At 48.7% G+C, this 20,547-nt stretch overlaps 1 protein-coding gene across 1 annotated transcript in view; it reads right to left on the reverse strand.

Moving 5' to 3' along the window:
* Window positions 1-20,547, reverse strand: part of GRIN2D (glutamate ionotropic receptor NMDA type subunit 2D) — a 39,798-nt gene that overhangs the window by 6,264 nt on the left and 12,987 nt on the right. Inside the window, exons 5-11 of the mRNA XM_059151961.1 lie at window positions 20,283-20,397; window positions 19,742-19,953; window positions 19,318-19,486; window positions 18,701-18,854; window positions 16,104-16,229; window positions 15,679-15,908; window positions 13,548-13,708 (exon numbers count right to left, since the gene is read on the reverse strand). Coding sequence (XP_059007944.1) covers window positions 13,548-13,708; window positions 15,679-15,908; window positions 16,104-16,229; window positions 18,701-18,854; window positions 19,318-19,486; window positions 19,742-19,953; window positions 20,283-20,397 — 1,167 coding nt within the window. The remainder of the gene's footprint in view (window positions 1-13,547; window positions 13,709-15,678; window positions 15,909-16,103; window positions 16,230-18,700; window positions 18,855-19,317; window positions 19,487-19,741; window positions 19,954-20,282; window positions 20,398-20,547) is intronic.

The raw sequence follows: 20,547 nt of genomic DNA on the forward strand, positions 1-20,547 counted from the left end.
CTGCCTTGGGCTCGGGTCATGATCCCAGGGTCCTGGGCTCAAGCCCTGCATTGCATTGGGCTCTCTGCTCAGCAGGAAGCCTGCTCCCCCCGCCCCCCCCCCCACCCCCCCGCTCTCTGCCTGCCTCTCTGCCTACTTGTGATCTCTGTCTGTCAAATAAATAAATAAAATATTTTAGAAAAAAGTTTATTGTCCATCTCCTCCCACTGGAATTTAAATTCCATGAGGGAACAGGTCTTATCTGTTTGGTTTTCTGCTGTTTCCACAGGGTCTAGCACAGGACCTGACATACGACAGGTGTTTCATAAAGTACAGCCCGATGAATGAATTCAGGCTGGCTCAAGATGGGCATTCTGGGGGCCAGGCATGGAACTGGGAGGCAAGAGTTAATATGGACAAGATGCCAAGGGTTTTTTCTCCATGGAAAAAAGCAAGATGAGAATAGTGTGTGCTTTCAATAAGGAATGCATGAAGAGATATGTAGGCACACATAGTTTAGGTGATCCGAGAGAAATTAAAAAAAAAAAAAAATGGAAAGGGGACTTGAAGTTTCCTTTTTTGCCCTTCCTGTATGAGTGAGAAATTGAACATCTCTCACCAAATGGGCTTCCAAAACTGGCTGGGAGGAGAAGCCATGTTTCTGTATTTCTTTTTAAGAGATATATTTCTTTTCTTTTCCTGTGACCTTGCTTGCCCCCTGTAGTAGGGGAAGACCACATCTGGTATGTGAGCCACCAAACCCATGTGTGACTGCCAATTCCGTCCTACCCCTCTGTAAGGATGGCATTTCCTAGTGCTGTCCATAGTGGTGACCACTAGCCACACAGAGCTAAGTGAATTGGAATTTTTAATTAAAATTTAAAAATTCAAAAAAAATTTAAAAATTCAGTTCCATCGTCACACCAACCACATGTCAAACAATCAGGAACTGCTGGCTACCACGTTGGACTGCCCGGATCTGGAACAGTTCTGTCATTGCAGAGAGGGCTGTTGGAGACTGATACTCTAGGAACATATGTGTGTCTGTCTCCCAGACTGGAAAAGAAGGTCCAAGAAAGCAAGGACTTCAACTTGTTCACTACTCTACCCCCAGTGCCTGGTGCAAGAAGATCTTAATACTTACTAGATGAATGTCTTTTTTTTTTTTTAAGTTTATTTATTTAAGTAATCTACACCTAACATGGGACTCAAACTCACGACCCTGAGATCAAGCGTCATGTTCTTCCAACTGAGCCAGCCAGGCACCCCTGAATGAATGTCTTTTAACTTTTATATTATTGAGGGTTATTTTGTCAAGGAGATCATGATTCAGTATTTGTTTTCCTTGGTCCTCTCTATATTAAAAACATTACATATAATGAATGATACATGTACACACACGTACATATGAAATATTTCATATGTACGTGTGTGTACATGTATATATATGTATATATATATTTCATATGTACGTGTGTGTATATATATGACTAAGATAAAAGACAAGAAAATACTGACATTGGGAATTCCACAACAAAAATGGTCCAGACAGATTACCTCCTTTGACGTTGAGTGAACAGTTTTGCTCATGTAATCACATCCCCACCATTTCTAGAGTTTTGGACTTCCACTCCCAGATATGGACAGACTACCAAGGATTCCTACACATCAGTAAAGTCTCAATAAAAAAGACAGAAACAAAACCAACAAATGGGAGGGAGAGGGGACTTGGAGGAAACAGATTATGCAGAGAGGAAAAAGTGCCAAAAACCCAACAACTACCAATATCATCAGAGAAACAAGACAAGATATTCAACTTTGAACAGCATATCATAAAACATAGAGTACTATCAAATAATACTATAAAATTTATAAAACACTGTAAAAATTCAGAGATTATTGGGGTGCCTGGGTGGCTCAGTGGGTTAAAGCCTCTGCCTTCGGCTCAGGTCATGATCCCAGAGTCCTGGGATCAAGCCCTGCATCAGGCTCTCTGCGCGGCCGGGAGCCTACTTCCTCTCTCTCTCTCCCTGCCTCTCTGCCTACTTATGGTCTCTGTCTGTCAAATAAATAAATAAAATCTTTAAAAAAAAATTCAGAGATTATAAAGTGAGTTCTTAGCAAGGTGCCTGGCTGGTTCAGTTGGAAGAACTTGTGACTCTTGATCTCGGGGTTGTGAGTTAGAGTCCCGTGTTGTGTGTAAAGATTACTAAAAATAATAAATAAACTTAAAAAAAAGAAAGAGTTCTTAGAAATTGAAAATATACTAGCAAAAATGAAAAGCTTAATAAAAGAGTGGAAGGTAAGCTTAAGAAAAACTCTCAGGAAGTAGGGCAGAAAGATAAAGAGATGGAAAAATAAGAGAGGATAAAAGGAAGAATTCAGGAAGCCCAATATCGAATTAATAAGAGTTCCAGAAAGAAAGGATAAGAGTTCCAGAGAGAGGGGCACCTGGGTGGCTCAGTGGGTTGAGTCTTTGGCTCAGGTCATGATCCCAGGGTCCTGGGATTGAGCCCTGCATGGGGGGTGGGGTGGGGGTGTGTGTCTCTGCTCAGCAGGGAGCCTGTTTCCCCCTCCTCTCTCTGCCTGCCTCTCTGCCTACTTGTGATCTCTTTCTGTAAATAAATAAATAAAATCTTTAAAAAAAGAGTTCCAGAGAGAAATGGAGGGAAGGGGGAAATCATAATTGAAAAAAAAATCAATGAATGAATGTCATGAGAATACAATTGAAAGATCCATTAATGAAAATAAATGAAGCTGTTGCTGAGAAATGTCAGCTTAGTGAGGACAAGGGAAAGAAAAGCGGGTGACACACAGGCTTATGGATCAGAATGACTTTGGGATTTTAACAGTAATATTGGAAATTACAAGACAATGGAATGATGCCTTCAGAATTCTAAAGAAAATGATCTCCAGCCCAGAATTTTATACCTATCCAGGAGGCCTATCAAGACCAAAGATGTTTTCAGATACACAGTGTCTCTAAAATTTTACCCACCCCACCCCCATGTGCTTTTTGTCAGGAGGCTCAGAAGAACAAGGGAGAAAAACCCAGGAAGAGTGAGAATTAGAATATGACAAGAACCAAACCAGGGGGCAGGTGAAGGGATCTAGATGGTAGCTATGTGGCAGATGGGGCAGGCCAGAGGCCACGAGAGAAACTTCTTCCCTATGATGAAATTAGTGGAGTACGTGATGTGAATGAATATGTGAAGAAGAGGTTCGTTTGGTTAACAGAGAATTTTGAATTAACAAAGAAAACTCAGCCACTAAGCAACTTAAAAAAAAAAAAAAGACAATTATTAACTCCAGGAAAAACAAAGAATTGTGTGGGAGAGGAAAGTAATCACGGTTTACTACTTGTGGCAGCTGTGGGAGCATTTACACAGTCATAACATGTAAACACTGCATATTCATCTAGCCAGAATCACAGTGTGGGAGGCTGGAGTAATTTAAATAAGAGTATGAGTATGTGTCTTCCATAGTAAGCAGTGAATGGAAAATACCTAAAATTGAAAAATCAAGAGGTAGCCACACAAACATGGTATTTAGAGACAGGGGAGCAAACAGCAAGATGATACAATAAATAAGGTAAAAGCAGATTCCTCTGGGGTGGGAAAAATGGGGGGTGGGTAGGCAGATGGAAGACTGTTGGTTTTCGTTTAAAAAAAAAATCTTGTATTTGACTTTCCAAACTATGTGGATGTATAACTCAGATAAAAATAGAACTAAAAGTTAGGGGGGAAAATGTAAAAAGGAATACTGGGGAGAAAAAGAATTCGGCAGAAGCAGAAATCAGAGCAAGAAGTAACAGTGAGAAGCACAAGGAATCCTTTGTGAATCCAAGAGGCTGCTGGGAAGGGGTACAAAGAGGATAATTCTGGAATTTTCACGGCCCACCTGAGGCAATGTAGTGTAGTGGTTGAGGGGCTGGGCTCAGAATCTGATGACCAGGGTTCAGATCCCAGCTCTGCTGCTCGGTACCTGTGGGATCTGGCTGTGCCTCAATTTCCTCATCTGTAAAATGGGAATGATAATATTCACCTCTAAGGTCTTATGGTCTCCCAACAGTTGTAACATTGAGGTCCTACCTCAGTTGGAGAAAGGGTCTTTACAGAGGAAATCAAGTTAAGGTAATTAGAGTGGCCCCTAATCTAGTAAGACAGGTATCCTTTCAAAAAGGGGTAATTTGGACAAAGAGACACATAAATGGAAGACAATGGAGAAGAGACCCATCCACAAGCCAAGGGAAGTTCCTTCCCTTGCCCTGAGAAGGAACCCAGAGGACTTCTAGCTTCCAGAACCATGAGGCAACAAATTTACAATAGCCCCAGAAAACTAATAATGAACTAATTAAATGAGTTAGAGCAGAACTGGATATATAATAAACACTCTAGTAAATTGAAAAGAGAGAGGAACGATCTGAGCCTTGGCAGGGATATGGGACAAGGGGAACTTTGCACTGTAGGCGTGTAAGTTGGCACGACCACTTTGGAGGATGTCTGGCAGGATCTTTTGAAGCCAAGCCTCTCTCTCCCTGTGATCCTGCCATTCTGCCCAGGGGGATTTACCCAAGAAAAATGAATGGCGCACATCCCCCAAAGACTTGTACAAGAATGTTCACAGTAGAGCATTCATAATGGCCAAACTCTGGAAACAATCCAGATGTGCACCAGCAGTAGAATGGACGAATTGTGGTGTATTCAGAGAGTGGTATACTCAGTGGGATATAGGAATGAACGAGCCTGGTAGAGCGTGGGGGCAAAACAAGCCGGACTGGTGGGACAGAGGGGAACCGGAAATGGTCCATACCCTAATCTGGTCATATAAAACAGCCACGTGTTATGTAGACAGTCAATGAGCTTCACACTTAAGATTTGCAGGTTCTCTCCCAACAACAAAAAATGACACAGATGAAGCCTCAAGTCCATTTTTAGCTATTAAGGGCAGGGGTTGTGGCTGACCTTTGGATGAAAAACAAAAACAAAAACAAAACACACACACACACACAAACGCATATCCATCCTTCTCTCAAGTCAGGGGCAGGAGAGATTTGGATTCATTCTTTGAGATGGGGCTGCTCTCGAAAACTCAGGAACTAAGTGGATCGGGGACATGGGGTCCCCCCACACACACACAGTGTCTGAATTTTTGCTCTCTGAAGGTGAGGAAATTGACCGAGAAAGTGACACGTAGCTCTAGAACTACAAGAAGACAGTTCCTCGGCTTCCCAAGGAAGAGCTTGTCCCTGTCCGGGAGTAGGGGTGGATGGGCAGAGCTTGGGGAAGCTGCCCCGCTTTGTGGAACAAAGGGAGAAGATCTGGAATTCCCAGGGGCCTTCCTGGAGGGAGGGGCTGAGGCCCAACGGGAAGAAGAGGCAAGGGGGTAGAGATGAGTCAGCTGGCTGCCTGGGGAGGATACTCTGGGGGTGAGCACGGAAGCGAAAAAGTCCCAGGGGGCTGTTCCTATTGTTCATTAGGAAAATTTGCATTTACAGGATGTAGACGGGGCGGCCCAATAGCGTAGCTACACGCCTTTGTGGCTGTTCCACACTCTTGAACGCCACGAGTCTGAACTGAGATGTGTTGGGTGTAAAATGCACCACCGGCTTCGTGCAGGGAAGGGCAGGGAAGGGAAGCCGAGGGGTGTGTGTGGGGGGGTGGATTATGTAAAAGGTCCCAACCATTTTTATGCTGTATTATTTTGGATCCAATAATATTTTGGATACACTGGGTTAAGTAACATGCATTACTAAGATTAATTTCACCCGCTTCTTATTACGTCTTTTAATGTGGCCACTAAAAAAACTTTACAGCCACACTGCATTCCAGAGGACAGCGGCTTCCCAGGCTCAATCCCAAACCTAGCACTGGACACTCAGGTCTGAGGCTAGTGGAGGCTTTTACGGGGATTAAGGGAAGGGGTGGGCTTTGATTTTGGTTAATAGCTCTGGGGCTGGGAAGACCCACTCGGGGCCAGTGAGATGCTCCAGAAAGCGAATTAGATCTGGCAAAGAGGAGCTTGAAGCCGGAGCGAGTCTGAGAAGCACAGGAAATTTGCAGCTTCTCTGGAGGGGAGTTTGGAGCCAATGTTAGAGCAATCCTTGGCGGGGTGGGGAGGCGGGGAGCCCCTATATGACCTCTGGGGCTGGGGCAAGCAAAGAAGATCAGGAAGGGGAAGAAGTCCAAGTACAAGAAGGGGAAGAGGGGGAGGGGAGGAGGAGGAAGAGGATGCGACGGAGGAAATGACGGGAAAAGAAGGAAGGGAAGAAATAGGAACAAGAAAGCTAAGAAGAGGCTCTGGTTGGCTCAGTCTGAAGAACCCAGGACTCTTGATCTCCGGGTTGTGGGTTAGAGTCCCACGTAGTATGTAAAGATTACAAAGAAATAAATAAATGAACTTAAAAAAATGAAAAGGTAAAAAGACAAGAGTTCTGGGTTGACACTTCCCACAATGTCAGTCACTAGTCAGGTGTGGCCCATGAGCCCTTGGAATGTGGCAAGTCCAAACTGAGATGTGCTGTGAGTAGGACATACTTCAAATTATAAAAATAAATAAATAGGGGCGCCTGGGTGGCTCAGTGGGTTAAAGCCTCTGCTTAGGCTCTGGTCATGGTCTCAGGGTCCTGGGATTGAGCCCCACATCTGGCTCTCTGCTCAGCAGGGAGCCTGCTTCCCTTTCTTTCTGCTTACTTGTGATCTCTGTCAAATGAATAAATAAAATTTTTTTTAAAAATGAAATAAAAAAATAAATCATTAATTTTTATATCACATATTGTAGTCATATACTGGAGATATCGGGGTAAACAGTATTTCACTAAAATTAGTATCACCTGTTTCTTTTGAGTATGGCCAATAGAAAATTTTAAATTACATATATGGCTCCCCAGCTCTGCTCTAGGGAAAAAAAAAAAGCTGGAGGAAACTCCTGGAATCATGAACAGTGGATAAGGAGGGGAAGTGGGGAAATCTTCTCTTTTTACCTCATTATTATTTTTTTTAAATATTTTATTTATTTGAGAGAGGGATAGCACAGAGGGAGAGTGAGAGGGAGAAACGGACTCCCCGCTAAGCAGAGATTTTTTTTTTCCCCCAGATGGGACTCAATCTCAGGATGCTGAGATCATGATCTGAGACCAAGGCAGGCGCTTAACTGACTGAGCCACTCCCAGGCGCCCCTTTGCCTTATTATTTTTAACACCAAGGTAGTGTCGTGCTATGCAAGTAAAACCACTAAAGAGAGGTTATAAGACATTTGAGGGAAGGGAAATTTTGTTCCAGGGCTTGGGAATGTGAAGCGAAGGGTGCCAGGCACAGAGAAAGGGGGTGTCCTCCAGATGGGGTAGGCCCGGGGAGGGGTACAAAGGGGTCCACCAGGCTTCGCAGCTGAAGGAGCATCCCAAGACTGCTTGCTCACAAGTGCCGGAAAGTTCATCTTTGAGAACCCTAGCAGAGCAGGGGTGTGGCAAGCCAGAACTCATGTGACCAGGCCCTGCCCTGACTGCCCCTGATTGGCCCCAGAATAGACACCTGACTCCCAGCTGGATCCACTGCAATGTCACTAGCCAGGATGTGAAATTGAACTGAGGCGTGCCAGGGCTCACAGGGGACCCTGGAGCTGAAAGGCTGCGTGGAAGCTGGGGGCCAAGGTAACGTGCAGATAGACTAAGACAGGAACCAGTGGAAGAGGCAGAGAAGCAAGGGAGGAACCTTGGTTCCTGATGTTTTATTTCCCAGAGCTGCTTCATAACCAGCTGGGATTGTTGATGCCATATTATGAAGGCGAAAATTAAGGCTCAGAAGCTCAACAGATTGGCCTAGGGCCCACAGCAAGTAAAGGGTACTTCCCATTCCAACCCTGGACCATCTGGTTTAACCATCAGTGCTGTCTGCTATTCAACATAGTACTAGAAGTCCTAGCCTCAGCAATCAGACGACAAAAAGAAATAAAAGGCATCCGAATCAGCAAAGAAGAAGTCAAACTCTCACTCTTTGAAGATGATATGATACTTTATGTGGAAAACCCAAAAGACTCCACTCCAAAACGACTAGAACTCATATAGGAATTCAGTAAAGTGTCAGGATATAAAATCAATCCACAGAAATCAGTTGCATTTCTATACACCAACAGCAGGACAGAAGAAAGGGAAATTAAGGAGTTGATCCCATTTACAACTGCACCCAAAACCATAAGATACCTAGGAACAAACCTAACCAAAGAGGCAAAGAATCTGTACTCAGAAAACTACAAAGTATTCATGAAACAAACTGAGGAAGACACAAAGAAATGGAAAAATGTTCCACACTCATGGATTGGAAGAATAAATATTGAGAAATAGTGTCTATGCTACCTAAAGCAATCTACACATTTATGCAATCCCTATCAAAATACAATCAATTTTTTTCAAAAAATTGGGACAAATAATCCTAAAATTTATATGGAACCAGAAGAGATCCTGAATAGCCAGAGGAATGTTGAAAAAGAAAGCCAAAGTTGGCGGCATCACAATTCCAGACTTCAAGCTCTATTACAAAGCTGTAATCATCAAGACAGTATGGTACTGGCACAAAAACAGACACATAGATCAATGAAACAGAATAGAGAGCCCAGAAATAGACCCTCAACTCTATGGTCAACTAATCTTCAACAAAGCAGGAAAGAATGTTGAATGGAAAAAAGTCTCTTCAACAAATGGTGTTGGGAAAATTGGACAGCCACATGCAGAAGAATGAAACTGGACCATTTCCTTACACCACACACAAAAATAGACTCAAAATGGATGAAAGACATCAATGGAAGACAGGAATCCATCAAAATCCTTGAGAAGAACACAGGCAGCAAACTCTTTGACCTCAGCCACAGCAACTTCTTCCTAGAAACATCACCACAGGCAAGGGAAGCAAGGGCAAAAATGAACTAGTAGGACTTCATCAAGATCAAAAGCTTTTGCACAGCAAAGGAAACAGTCAACAAAACCAAAAGACAACCGACAGAATGGGAGAAGATATTTGCAAATGACATATCAGATAAAGGGCTAGTGTCCAAAATCTATAAAGAACTTACCAAACTCAACATCCAAAGAACAAATAATCCAATCAAGAAATGGGCAGAGGACATGAACAGACACTTCTGCAAAGAAGACATCCAGATGGCCAACACTCACATGAAAAAGTGCTCCACATCACTTGGCATCAGGGAAATACAAATCAAAACCACAGTGAGATACCACCTCACACCAGTCAAAATGGTTAAAATTAACAAGTCAGGAAATGACAGATGTTGGCAAGGATGCGGAGAAAGGGGAACTGAACCCTCTTACCCTGTTGGTGGGAAGGCAAGCTGGGGCAGCCACTCTGGAAAACAGTATGGAGGGTCCTCAAAAAGTTGAAAGTAGAGCTACCCTATGACCCAGCAATCGCACTACTGGGTATTTGCCCTAAAGATACAAATGTAGGGGCGCCTGGGTAGCTCAGTGGGTTAAAGCCCCTGCCTTCGGCTCAGGTCATGATCCCAGGGTCCTGGGATCGAGCCCCACATCAGGCTGTCTGCTCCGCGGAGAGCCTGCTTCCTCCTCTCTTTCTCTCTGCCTGCCTCTCTGCCTACTTGTGATCTCTGTCTGTCAAATAATAATAAAAAAAAAAAAGATACAAATGTAGGGATCCAAAGGGCCACGTGCACCCGAATGTTTATAGCAGCAATGTCCACAGTAGCCAAACTATGGAAAGACCCCAAATGTCCAACAACAGATGAATGGATAAAAAAGATGCGGTATATATACACAATGGAATACTATGCAGCCATCAAAAGAAATGAAATCTTGCCATTTGCAATGACGTGGATGGAACTAGAGAATATTATGCTGAGTGAAATAAGTCAATCAGAGAAAGACAGTTATTATATAATCTCTCAGGAGGAATTTGAGAGGCGGGGGGGCTGTGGTGGGTAGGGAAGGAAAAAATGAAACAAGATGGGATCGGGAGGGAGACAAATCATAAGAGACTCTTCTTAATATCACAAAACAAACTAAGGGTTGCCAGGGGTGTGGGAGGGTAGCAATAGGGTAATTGGGTGATGGACACTGGGGAGGGTATGTGCTATGGTGAGTGCTGTGAAGTGTGTAAGCCTGATGATTCACAGACCTGTACCCCTGAGGCATATAATACATTATATGTTAATAAAAATAATTTTTTAAAAATCAGTGCTGTTAAACACCCCCAGAATATTGCTTGGGGGACACCAGCACCCCAACATTATATGGGACGATCTGGATGGGTGGGCTCTAGAGAACAAATGAAAGGATGGATGGATGGATGGATGGATGGGATGCACAATTTAAAAAACAGTTTTTCCTGTTCTGTGTCCTAGCTCCTCTGCCTGGGATTCTCCAAACTTAGTACCCATCTCAGACCTCCCTCAAGGGACTGCTATTCTAGACTCTGTGCTTCTGAGCATCCCCACTCCACCCAACTTTTCCAGAGGAATCCTGGGGCCAAGGAGTTGTACCCACCCAGAATCTATATCTCTGTTGGGTATTTATGCTCTGGGAACTTGGAGTAGGTAGAATGATGGTCTCCCAAAGATATCCACACCCTGGGGCGCCTGGGTGGCTCAGCTGGTTAAGCATCTGCCTTCCGCTCAGGTCATGATCCCAGGATCCTGGGATCGAGCCCCAGGTCAGGCTCCCTGCTCAGTGGAGAGTCTGCTTCTCCCTCTCCCTTTGCCTCTCCCCCCCACTCATGCTTGCGCACACTCTCTTTCTCTCTCTCTCAGATAAGTAAATTTGAAAATATTAAAAAAACAGGTATCCACACCCTGATACTTGGAACTTGTAATCTTACACTGGAAAAGAGACTCTGCAGATGTGAATAAATGAAGGCTCTTGGGATGGGGAGATTAGCCTGGGTTATGCGGGTGGACCCAATGTCGTCACAAGGTCCTTTCAAGAGGAAGGGCGGAGGGTCAGTCAGAATAGAAGCTGTGACAATGCTAGAAGAGTTTCAAGGACCCAGGGCCAGGAGCCAAGGAATGCGTTTGGCCTTGAGAAGCTGCGAGAGACGAGCAGACAGATTCAGGTGGGAGGACAAGGAGTCAGGTGCTCTCCTGGAAGGCAGAATCCCGAACTTGAACTTGTTTAGCCTTTCTGTTGGTTAAGGTCTATTTGTCGAGGCAGGAGGACCCAACCTCATGAATGGTCAGCTAGCACGATCAATAAAAGTTTCAATAGTCGGACATGAGGTATGCGAGCCTCCGTGTGTACTCTTCTGCAAACGTTAGCCATCGGGCTGCCCAAAGTCTTGGTTGAAAAAGAAAAGCTTGTTACCCCAAATGCCTCCAGTTCATGGTGCTTTGAGGGGGAGGGTAGAGGAGAAAAGAGCAGTTCTCTGCCAGGGGTGGAGTGGGGCAGAAAGAAAGGACACGTGACTAATGAGAAGGGGCTCAGTGTCCGAAATGAGGCTCGCGGGGAAAGAGGACACAGAGAGGACACAGGGAGAGACAGAGACGAGAGACCTTGTGACCCCCCAGAAGTCCAGAGAGAGGAAGTAGAGCCCTGGAGAAGGCAAAGAGGCAAGAGGGAGGCTGTCTGGCGGCACAGTTACACATTCCACAAGGCCGGGACTCTGGCACAATCTCCATTTGCAACCTCTCCGTCTGCCACTGTCTACCACAGAGCCTGGGAGGCCAACACACCCAATTTCCCAGCTTCCTCTGAAACTGGGAATGACCCTCTGGCACACGCTCTGAAACAGCCACAAGTTCCTCAGAAAGGCATACTTGCCCCAGTATAAAGGCAAGGCTTGCCAGGAGGAAATCCATTCTCTTCCTCTTTCTCCTCCTTCTTGCCTGCAACCAAGATAGGCTCCACGGCGGGGCAGCAGCCATCTTGTGACCATGAGGCAAGCACAATGAGCTAGAAGGTCTAGGCACCAAGGTTAGCAGAACAAATACATGGGAAGAGTTTGGGTCATTGATAGTATCTTTGAGCTATCATGCCAGCCTCGGACTTCTTACTGAGAGAGGAAAAGAAACCTCTCTCTGTTTAAGCAGTCCTAAGGATCCGGGTGACCTACCTCTTTTATTGACTATTGGTATCTGGTGCAGGAACTGTGCCTGGCACAGAGCTGGTATTCCCACAAAGCCTAGATTTCTTTCCTGCTACTAGTTCTGCATCGCGATGCTTAGCCCCTGCATTGCGATGCTTACCCAATCATCTTCCTTACACCCGGTTGGCTGAGTTTCTTTTCTTGCAGCTCAACAATCCCAATCAAGACAGAGGTGCTAAAAGGAGGAGCTGCTTGAGGGGTGAGCTACATGGGGAAGGTGATCCAAAGGACCACACTGATGTCTGTCCATCCACTCTCCACCTTGCACTGGGGCGTGACGGGGGTGGTGGTGGTGGCATTTGCGAATGGAAATCAGATCACACCCTTCCCTACTTAAAATCTCCCTGCCTCATGGCTTCTTGCTGCCCTTCAAAGAAAATGCAACCCTGATCTCAGCTTCAGGGCTCACCCGTGTACCCTACTCTCATCTCCCCTCTAACGTCCCCTCCCGGCCCCTCAGCCACGTTGACCTTCTTGCTGTTCCTCCAGTAACCCCTCGCCTGCCTCGTGCCATCGGCACACCCTGTTTCCTCTGCCCGCAAGGCTCTGCCTCCGTGAGTCCATGAGGCTAGCCCTCACCTCCCTCAGGGCTCTGCTCCAGTCACCTCCTCTGAGAGGCCCGCCCTGAACACCTTGGTGAATATATCCCAGTTTAGTCACACCCTAGCTCATGATCACTTTCTGGATCATCCTGATTCTTCCGTTTGTACATTTCTTATTCATGTCCCATCCCCAGACCCTAAGCTCCCTTGAATGGAGGGAGCCTGCCTGGCATAGACGAGGGGGCCAAGAAAATAAATGAAGCGTGTTGAATGATGAAATCAAAGAGGCGCAGGGAGAAAGTCACTGTAATCAACTTTGTTGTAACCTTGGTCGGTACTCTGGAGTCTGAACTTAATTTTACCCTCATGACTTAGGAAACTGAAGTTCGAAAACAAAACCAAACAACCTCATCCAAGTATCCATTCCAGTGGGTTCAGATCTAATGATCATAATGAAAATAATAATTCAGCAGCAAGCGTCCACAGCGAGCTGGCACTACCGCTACCAAATAATATATTACACAGCCCAATCATAACAGCCATAATCATTCTTACAACAACCTTAGGAGGTGGGTCCTTTTCTTATCCCCATTTTACAGAGGAGGAAATGAAGGCTCAGAGCGGTTGAGTAACTTGCCCAAGATCACACAGCCATGAAGAGATAGAGCCTGGATTTGAACCCCGGCAATCCGGTTCTGGAATCTCTAAGTCCCGGGTCTCTGCAGACATCTGAAGGTGTCACAAGGACCCTGGTTGTGCAAGGGGGGGCCGTTCACTGCCACCCTCAATGACCTAGGCATGCCTTCCAGGCCGAACCACCCCTGGCTGACCTGATGCTGATGAGTGGCTCCCGGCCCCTGGCTCTCTGCCCGCATCCTTGGGGCCCCCGGCGGCCCCCCACCCCCCAGCCCGAGTCTGCGCTGACCCTGCCTTGAGCTGAATGAGCGCTTCCTCTACGCGGGGCTGATTGTAGCGCACCATATAGCTGTGCATGTCGGGGTAGTTGCTGCGAATGTTCTTCTCCGTGGACCCGTTGGGCACGGTCCCAAACTTCAGGGGCGGGTACTGCTCCTGGGGCCGCTGGAACTGGGGCAGAATGGGAAATTATTAGGGCGCCCCCCTGGGGCCATCTGGGTCAAGAATAGCTTTGACCCAGATGCTCTGTTCTGGGGGACACCTGCCAACTGGCAGGGACCCCAGCCCAGAAGTGTTTCTCCAACGTGCTCACCGTGACCCTCTTCTGCTCCCACCCAGCAGATCCATCTGCAGCCAGCCACACGTACACACACACACACACACACACACACACACACACACACACGTGCACGCACACATATATGCATACAGAGTCTGGAGGAATACTGAAATATTTAACACTGGCATGGCCTGATCATAGTCCAGTTTGGAAAGGCACTGGCTACAGAGTTTGAAAAGGGCTGCAGAGGCCTCTGATGTGCCAGGCATTAACCCTTAGCTTGCTGGATCATGGGAGGTCCCAAGGGTGGGGTTTGGCCTGGTGGGGAGCTGGAGGCAATTGTTATTTACAAATCCATTCAGAAATAGCACACTTTTTTTTTTTTTTTAAAGAGAAAGAGAGAGATCTCATGCAAGCGTGAGCGCCGGGATGGGGTGGGTAGGGGCAGAGGGAAAGAGAGAATACTAAACAGACTCCATGCTCAGCATGAGCCCAATGCAGGGGTCAGTCTTACAACTCTGAGATCATGACCTGAGCTGAAATCAAAAGCTGGATGCCTAACCGATTGAGCCACCCAGGCGCCCCAAAAGTTTACTCTTTGAACAACAGACATAGCCATATGGTGTGTGCTGACTCAGTGTCAAGTGCGTATATGACTAAAACAAAGGTACAGACATATTTTTGCTAAGTAATTAACAAAAAAAAATGCTTGTTGGGATGCTCAGGTGGCTCAGTTGGTTAAGCGTCTGCCTTCGGCTCAGGTAATGATCCCAGGGCCCTTGGATCGAGCCCCGTATCAGGCTCCCTGCTCAGCGGGGAACCTGCTTCTCTGCCTGCCATTCGACATGCTTGTGTTCTCTCTCTGACAAATAAATTAATAAAATCCTATAAAAAATGCTTATTGCAATCCACTGAACTGATTTCTTAACCTTCTAATAGGTCATGATAATCCAGTGAACCACTTCAACCTCAAACCGTGCTCTGCAAACCACTAGTACCTGAACAGACCGTGATCTGCAATGAGGTAAGTATAGAAATCAAGAGAATAAGCACTTAGAGCAATTTTTTCAAGAAGATTTTTAAATTTGGGGCGCCTGGGTGGCTCAGTGGGTTAAGCCGCTGCCTTCGGCTCAGGTCATGATCTCAGGGTCCTGGGATCGAGTCCCGCATCGGGCTCTCTGCTCAGCAGAGAGCCTGCTTCCCTCTCTCTCTCTCTGCCTGCTTCTCCGACTACTTGTGATTTCTCTCTGTCAAATAAATAAATAAAAATCTTTAAAAAAAAAAAAAAAAAAAAAAAAAAAGAAGATTTTTAAATTTGTTTCTTTTTAAAGTAAACTCTACACCTAATGTGGGACTCGAACTTATGACCCTGAGATCAAGAGTTGCGTGTTCTACCGACTGAGTCAGCCAGGCACTGGGCATTTAGAACAATTTGACAGAATAATTTTATGTCTGTTGAAACTACATAAAAATTCGGGTTTGAATTGTGCATGTCTTGGTTTTCAATTTTATGTTTCATTTCTCGTAATTCGTTTCTATTGTATCTTACAAAAGCACTGATCTCTACCGGAGAAAGTTCAAAGATTAGCTCTTCATCACACTCCGAGAGAAGCACTCATCTAGAATATTCCATTTGGCACTACTGCCCCCCCAGGACATTTGGGGTTACTCTCTTCTCCTGCGAATATTTAAATAGTCCATTGTGAAACATAACCATTCTCTTCTAGAACATTCTTTTCTACCATTTTGGAACTCTTCCTGGGAAAAGACCCCCAGGAATCCAATTCGGACCTCCCATGTGCCAAATTTCAGCCTGACCTCCAACCCTAGCCAACTCCCTCTCTCCCCCAAACACACACACCTTTCGATCACTGAGCCCAGACACGGTGTCCACATACTCCTCCTGGATCATGAAGGCGGCAAGGTTGGCTGTGTAGCTGGCGAGGAAGATGACGGCGAAGAAGGCCCACACCAACACCATGATTTTGCTGGTGGTCCCCCGGGGGTTCTCCACGGGCACCGAGTTATTGAACACCAGGGCCCAGAGCAGCCAGATGGATTTCCCAATGGTGAAGGTTGAGCCGCCAGGCCCTGCAGGGGGCCAGGAGGGCGATATGGACCCGAAATCCCTTCTACTCCATGAGGGAGCAGAAAGAACTATGATTCCCAGCAGCTCCCAAGGCCTCTGGCGCCTCCAGAGGCCATTGCTCTACCCCAGGGGCTGTTGGGAAATGTAGTTCTATCTGTGGTCCGGGCACTTGGAGGTGATGGAGGAAGGGGACTCACGCTTGCCGGTGGCCAAGCTGCGGTTGTAGCCGACGGGACTGAGGTACTCGAAGATGAAAACGGTGACGGCGACCACAGTGAGGCACATGACGAACATCATTACCCACACGGCAGGGCTGTAGGGCTCTGGGGGCAAGGAGGTATGGGGTCATGGCTTGGCCAAGCAAAGGACTGGAGGTGGGGGGGACCAAAGACATATGAACAAGGTGCATCGCAGACAGGATCTTGTCCTTCTCTGTCCCCTTCCCAGTCTCCCCACCTCAGGGACATCCAAATGCCTGGGAGACAGTCTCTCTCAAGAAAGCCAACTCAATCATTTCTGTAGTTTTGGTCAGTAGATAGATCCTAAATGTTTCCTGAGTCCCAGACCTGAGTCTCCCCCACCTCCCCAGCCACTCACCATGTCCCACACTGAGGCCAGCATCCATGCCCAGGCTCCCCATCCTTCCATCCCATCACAGTCCGACCCCCCATTTGCCAGCCTCGCTCCCTCCCTCCCGCCTTACCCCTCCGCAGCCACAGTCTATACCCCCCACCCTTGCCCCCTACCTTGGCCTTTCCTCCCCATTCTTTCAGGCAACAGGCTCAGGCCTCATCCTCTCTCCTGGCCCATCTCCACCCCACCCTGCAGCCCTAGGGGCTCCTGCCGTGGGTGCTCCTTCGGCACCCAGAGGTGACCTGGCCTCTCCCCTGCTCACAGCCTCCTGTGGCACCTCAGCGCCTCCATGAAAGTCACTGCCCCTCAGCCTTGCTTCCAGGGGCAAGCAAGCCCCTCTCTGCAAGCTCCCTCTAAAGCAAGCTCCTCTCTGGCCTGATTGCTCTCTCAAGAGCCCAGTGCTTTAACTGGCCAGAACTCATGGTTCCAGAATGAGCCTCACCCTCTCTGCCTTGTCTCCGCCGTCCCTGCCACCCCCGCCACGCTGACCCATCGACCAGACACACTTGCACCCATGTGTCTCCTCCTCACACTGGCAATGAACCCAAATCACCACTTCTTGAGATTCATACCAGGTGATCTGCCCTCCCTGGGCCAAACGCAAGTGGCCAGGACTGCCCCCGTCACAGCAGGGTCACCACCCCAGACTGTCACTGAGGCATCTGGGGACACTCCTGTTGCCTCTACTGGGCAACGTGGTGGGGCATAAAATGACCTTGTCACTTCCCTGGTGAAGGCAGGGGCCCCATGTGGTGCATCTCAGGGTGCCCTGCAGAGACCTTGGCCAAGGGACGGCCACAGAGATGCTCTTGGCGAAACAGACAGAAACCAAACGTAAAGCAAGAGATGTCCCTTCTCTCAGCGTTGTCACTCCCAGGAGCTTTGCCCAGACTTCAGAGAGCAAGAGGGAACTGACGTGAACAGCTGCCCTTGGCCTGATGTGCACTTTTCCTTCTCTTGTCTCCAAGTTCAGCGAGATCCCTGCCCCATCCACCTCATAGCCACCAACCCATCAGGGGCCAGCTTCCTACCCACACTCCAAGCCTGGTTACTCGCCCACGCTCACTATCATCTTCCTATCCCACATCCACCTCCTCTCTGCGCAGACCTCTGCCTTCTCATGGGCCTCCTGCCCCTGCTGCCTGCAGTGGGATATTTTAAAAGCCTAGATGTGACCATAAACCCCCTCCCCCACCATCTACAGTTAAAACCTTGGCCATTGCCCTAAGAATAAAACTCAACTTTCCTACCAGAGCCACCAAGGCCCTGAACTTTCCCCCCATGTCCCCCAATTCCCTCTTAGCCCTTGCCTCCTACCCCCTCACAATCACTCACTGCCCCCTCTGGTCACACAGACTTCCGGCTATTTCCCAAATATTCCACACACAGTCCCGCATTGGGTTCTTTGCCCCTCTGCCTGGAACGGTTTCTCAGATCCCATCTCCAAAGGGGCCTTCCGGCCCTCTCCAGGCAGCACCAGCCCCATTCCTCTCCACTTCCTCACCCTGGCTTAATTTCTCATTATAGTCATCACCACTTGAAGTGATCTTGTCCATGTATCGCCTTAAGAGATTATTTTCTGTCTTCCCCACGAGGCCAAGAGCTCTTAGAGGAGAGGGGTGTGTGGGGGCAGCTCAGAGCCTGGCCCATGATAGATGCTCAGTAAACGCTGAGAAGTGACTGGAGCATTTACCATGTGCCACTCTCATGCTAATCCCTTTTCCTCATCTCATATACAGGGGAAGACTTGAGGGTTGTGGGGGCCTGAGGCTTGTACAATGTGGAGGGTTGTCTTTAAGAAAAAAGAAGAAGAAGAAGAAGAAGAAGAAGAAGAAGAAGAAGAAGAAGAAGAAGAAGAAGAAGAAGAAGAAGAAGGGGAAGAAGAAGAAGAAGAAGGGGAAGAAGAAGAAGAAAAGAACACGAAATTATGAATACAAGAATACAAGGTACAGGGCCTTGAAGAGAATGTGCGAGAGAAGGTTCCTGAAGCTCCAGTTCCCTTGGCATCGTGGTAAAATGGCTTCTCCCATTTTACAGATTGGGAAACCCAAGGTCAGAAGCGACACCACCTCACCAGTCACGGTACGGGGACAGGCAATACCAGGATGGGAACTGAGCACACAGGTGTCCCAGTGTTGCCGTCCCAGGGCCCCGGGCTCACCGAGGAAGGCGGAGGGGGACACAGTGCCGTTGCTGCGGGCCACCATGACGCTGATGCCCGTCTCCACGAAGGGCACAGAAAAATCCACGATCTCGGACCGCTCCTCGTTGATGGTGAGGGAGCCGATGGCCATGTCCGCACGCTGGTAGAAGACCTGGGGTGAGGGCGAGGAGGGGGTGAAGGAACCTGGCTGGGTCAAGAGCATAGAGGCGGATGGTGGGCAAGACGAGCCCCAGGTGACCAGTGACAGGGTGACAGAGAGGGCTAGGAGGGTGGCGGGGTGGCCTAAGGGGGCGCAGAGTGGGGCAGGAGAGGAGGAGGTGAGAGGCGGAGAGCAGGGGTGGGAAGAGGTAGCCCCAAGCCCAGTCCCGCTCCCAGAACACGCTCTTTGGATTTGGGCTCAGTCCTCTCGGCCCCGCCCCCTTCGTTTGAGAGGGCCACCCTCCGAGTCCCGCCCCACCCGCCGACAGTTTCTTGCCCCGCCCCCAGCCGAGGCCCCGCTCCTCAAGGCCCCGGCTTTGCTCCCTCTGGCCACGCCCCTCCAGCCACAGAGCTCCGGCACCGTGGCCCCCCCCAGCTCGCCTCCTTCCCACCCCCACTCCCATCAGGCGCCCCACCTCGCCGATCATTCCGTTCCAGACGCCGTCGATCTTCTTTCCGTGCTTGCCGTTGGTGACCAGGTAGAGGTCGTAGCTGAAGCCAATGGTCTGCGCCAGCCGCTTCAGAATGTCGATGCAAAAGCCCTTGCAGCACCGCTTTTCCGGGCGGGGAGCGTCCGGAGGAGGGCTGCGGGGAGTGAGCAGGCTTGGGGATGCTGGGGATTCCCCCCGCCCCACTTCAGACTCTCCCAGGAGATGAGGGTATGGCGGGAGAGACACACAGCAGCTAAAACTATGGTTAGCGCTTTCTGGGGAAACTGAGACTCAAAGGAGTTTCGTGACTTGCCCAGGATGAGAGGGCTCTGTGGGTTCTGAATTCCAAGGGAGGAGGGGGCGGGGGCCAGGACTGCGGGGCTGCAAGCCCTGGAGCCCGGGCTGTCACCTGTGGGTGCGGTTGAGCTGGCTCCTGCAAGGCACAGAGTCCCGGATGCAAGTGCCACTGATGGGGTCGGCGGGCTCCACAATGACAAAGGGCCTCTCCTCCAGCGTGGCCACGGTGAGGTGTTGTGTGTCATCCACCGGCTGCAGGAAGCGGCCATAGCGGGACCACAGCGGGTACTTGAGGCGGAGAGTCTGCTGCTCCCAACTGCCCACCTTGGCCAAGAGAAGGGGGTTCAGGCTCCAGGGCGGCGACTTTGCAGCATGTCCTGGCCATCGGGGCCCTCCTTCCTCAGAACCCCAGGCCCCAGCTCCTTCTGCCTTAGATCTGGGAGTCTAGGCCCCATCTCCCTCTTCCCCTTCAAACCCACAGGTCCGGGCTCCCACTTACTTCTGCCAGGACCTAGAAGTCCGGCCTCCTTCCTCCCTCAGAGGCCAGAGTCCTCCTCTCCGTCCGGACCAAGGGGTCTGTGTCCCCACATCCCCCCCATCAGTGCCTGGGACTCCAGGCCTCTCCCGTGCCTGGGGTTGGGGCAAGGACTCACCACCTCCCAAGTCCTATCTCTGGTGAGGGAGATGACCACCAGAGAGGGGTTCACCAAGAAGCCATCCTCATTGAAGGAATAATCCCGGTTATCCCAGGTAATATTCATGAAATACCTGCCCAGGAGGAAGGGAGGCGACATGTGGGTACCTGGACTGGACCTAAGGGGCTGAAGGCAGAGAAAAATCCCCTTTCTCTGGACCAGCCCTGGCCCTTAGCTGGAATTTATCCCCCAAGACTCTGAACACCCAAACATCCCCCTTCTT

This window comes from Mustela lutreola, chromosome 16 (assembly GCF_030435805.1).
Source record: "Mustela lutreola isolate mMusLut2 chromosome 16, mMusLut2.pri, whole genome shotgun sequence".
NCBI classification, from domain to species: Eukaryota; Metazoa; Chordata; class Mammalia; order Carnivora; family Mustelidae; genus Mustela; species Mustela lutreola.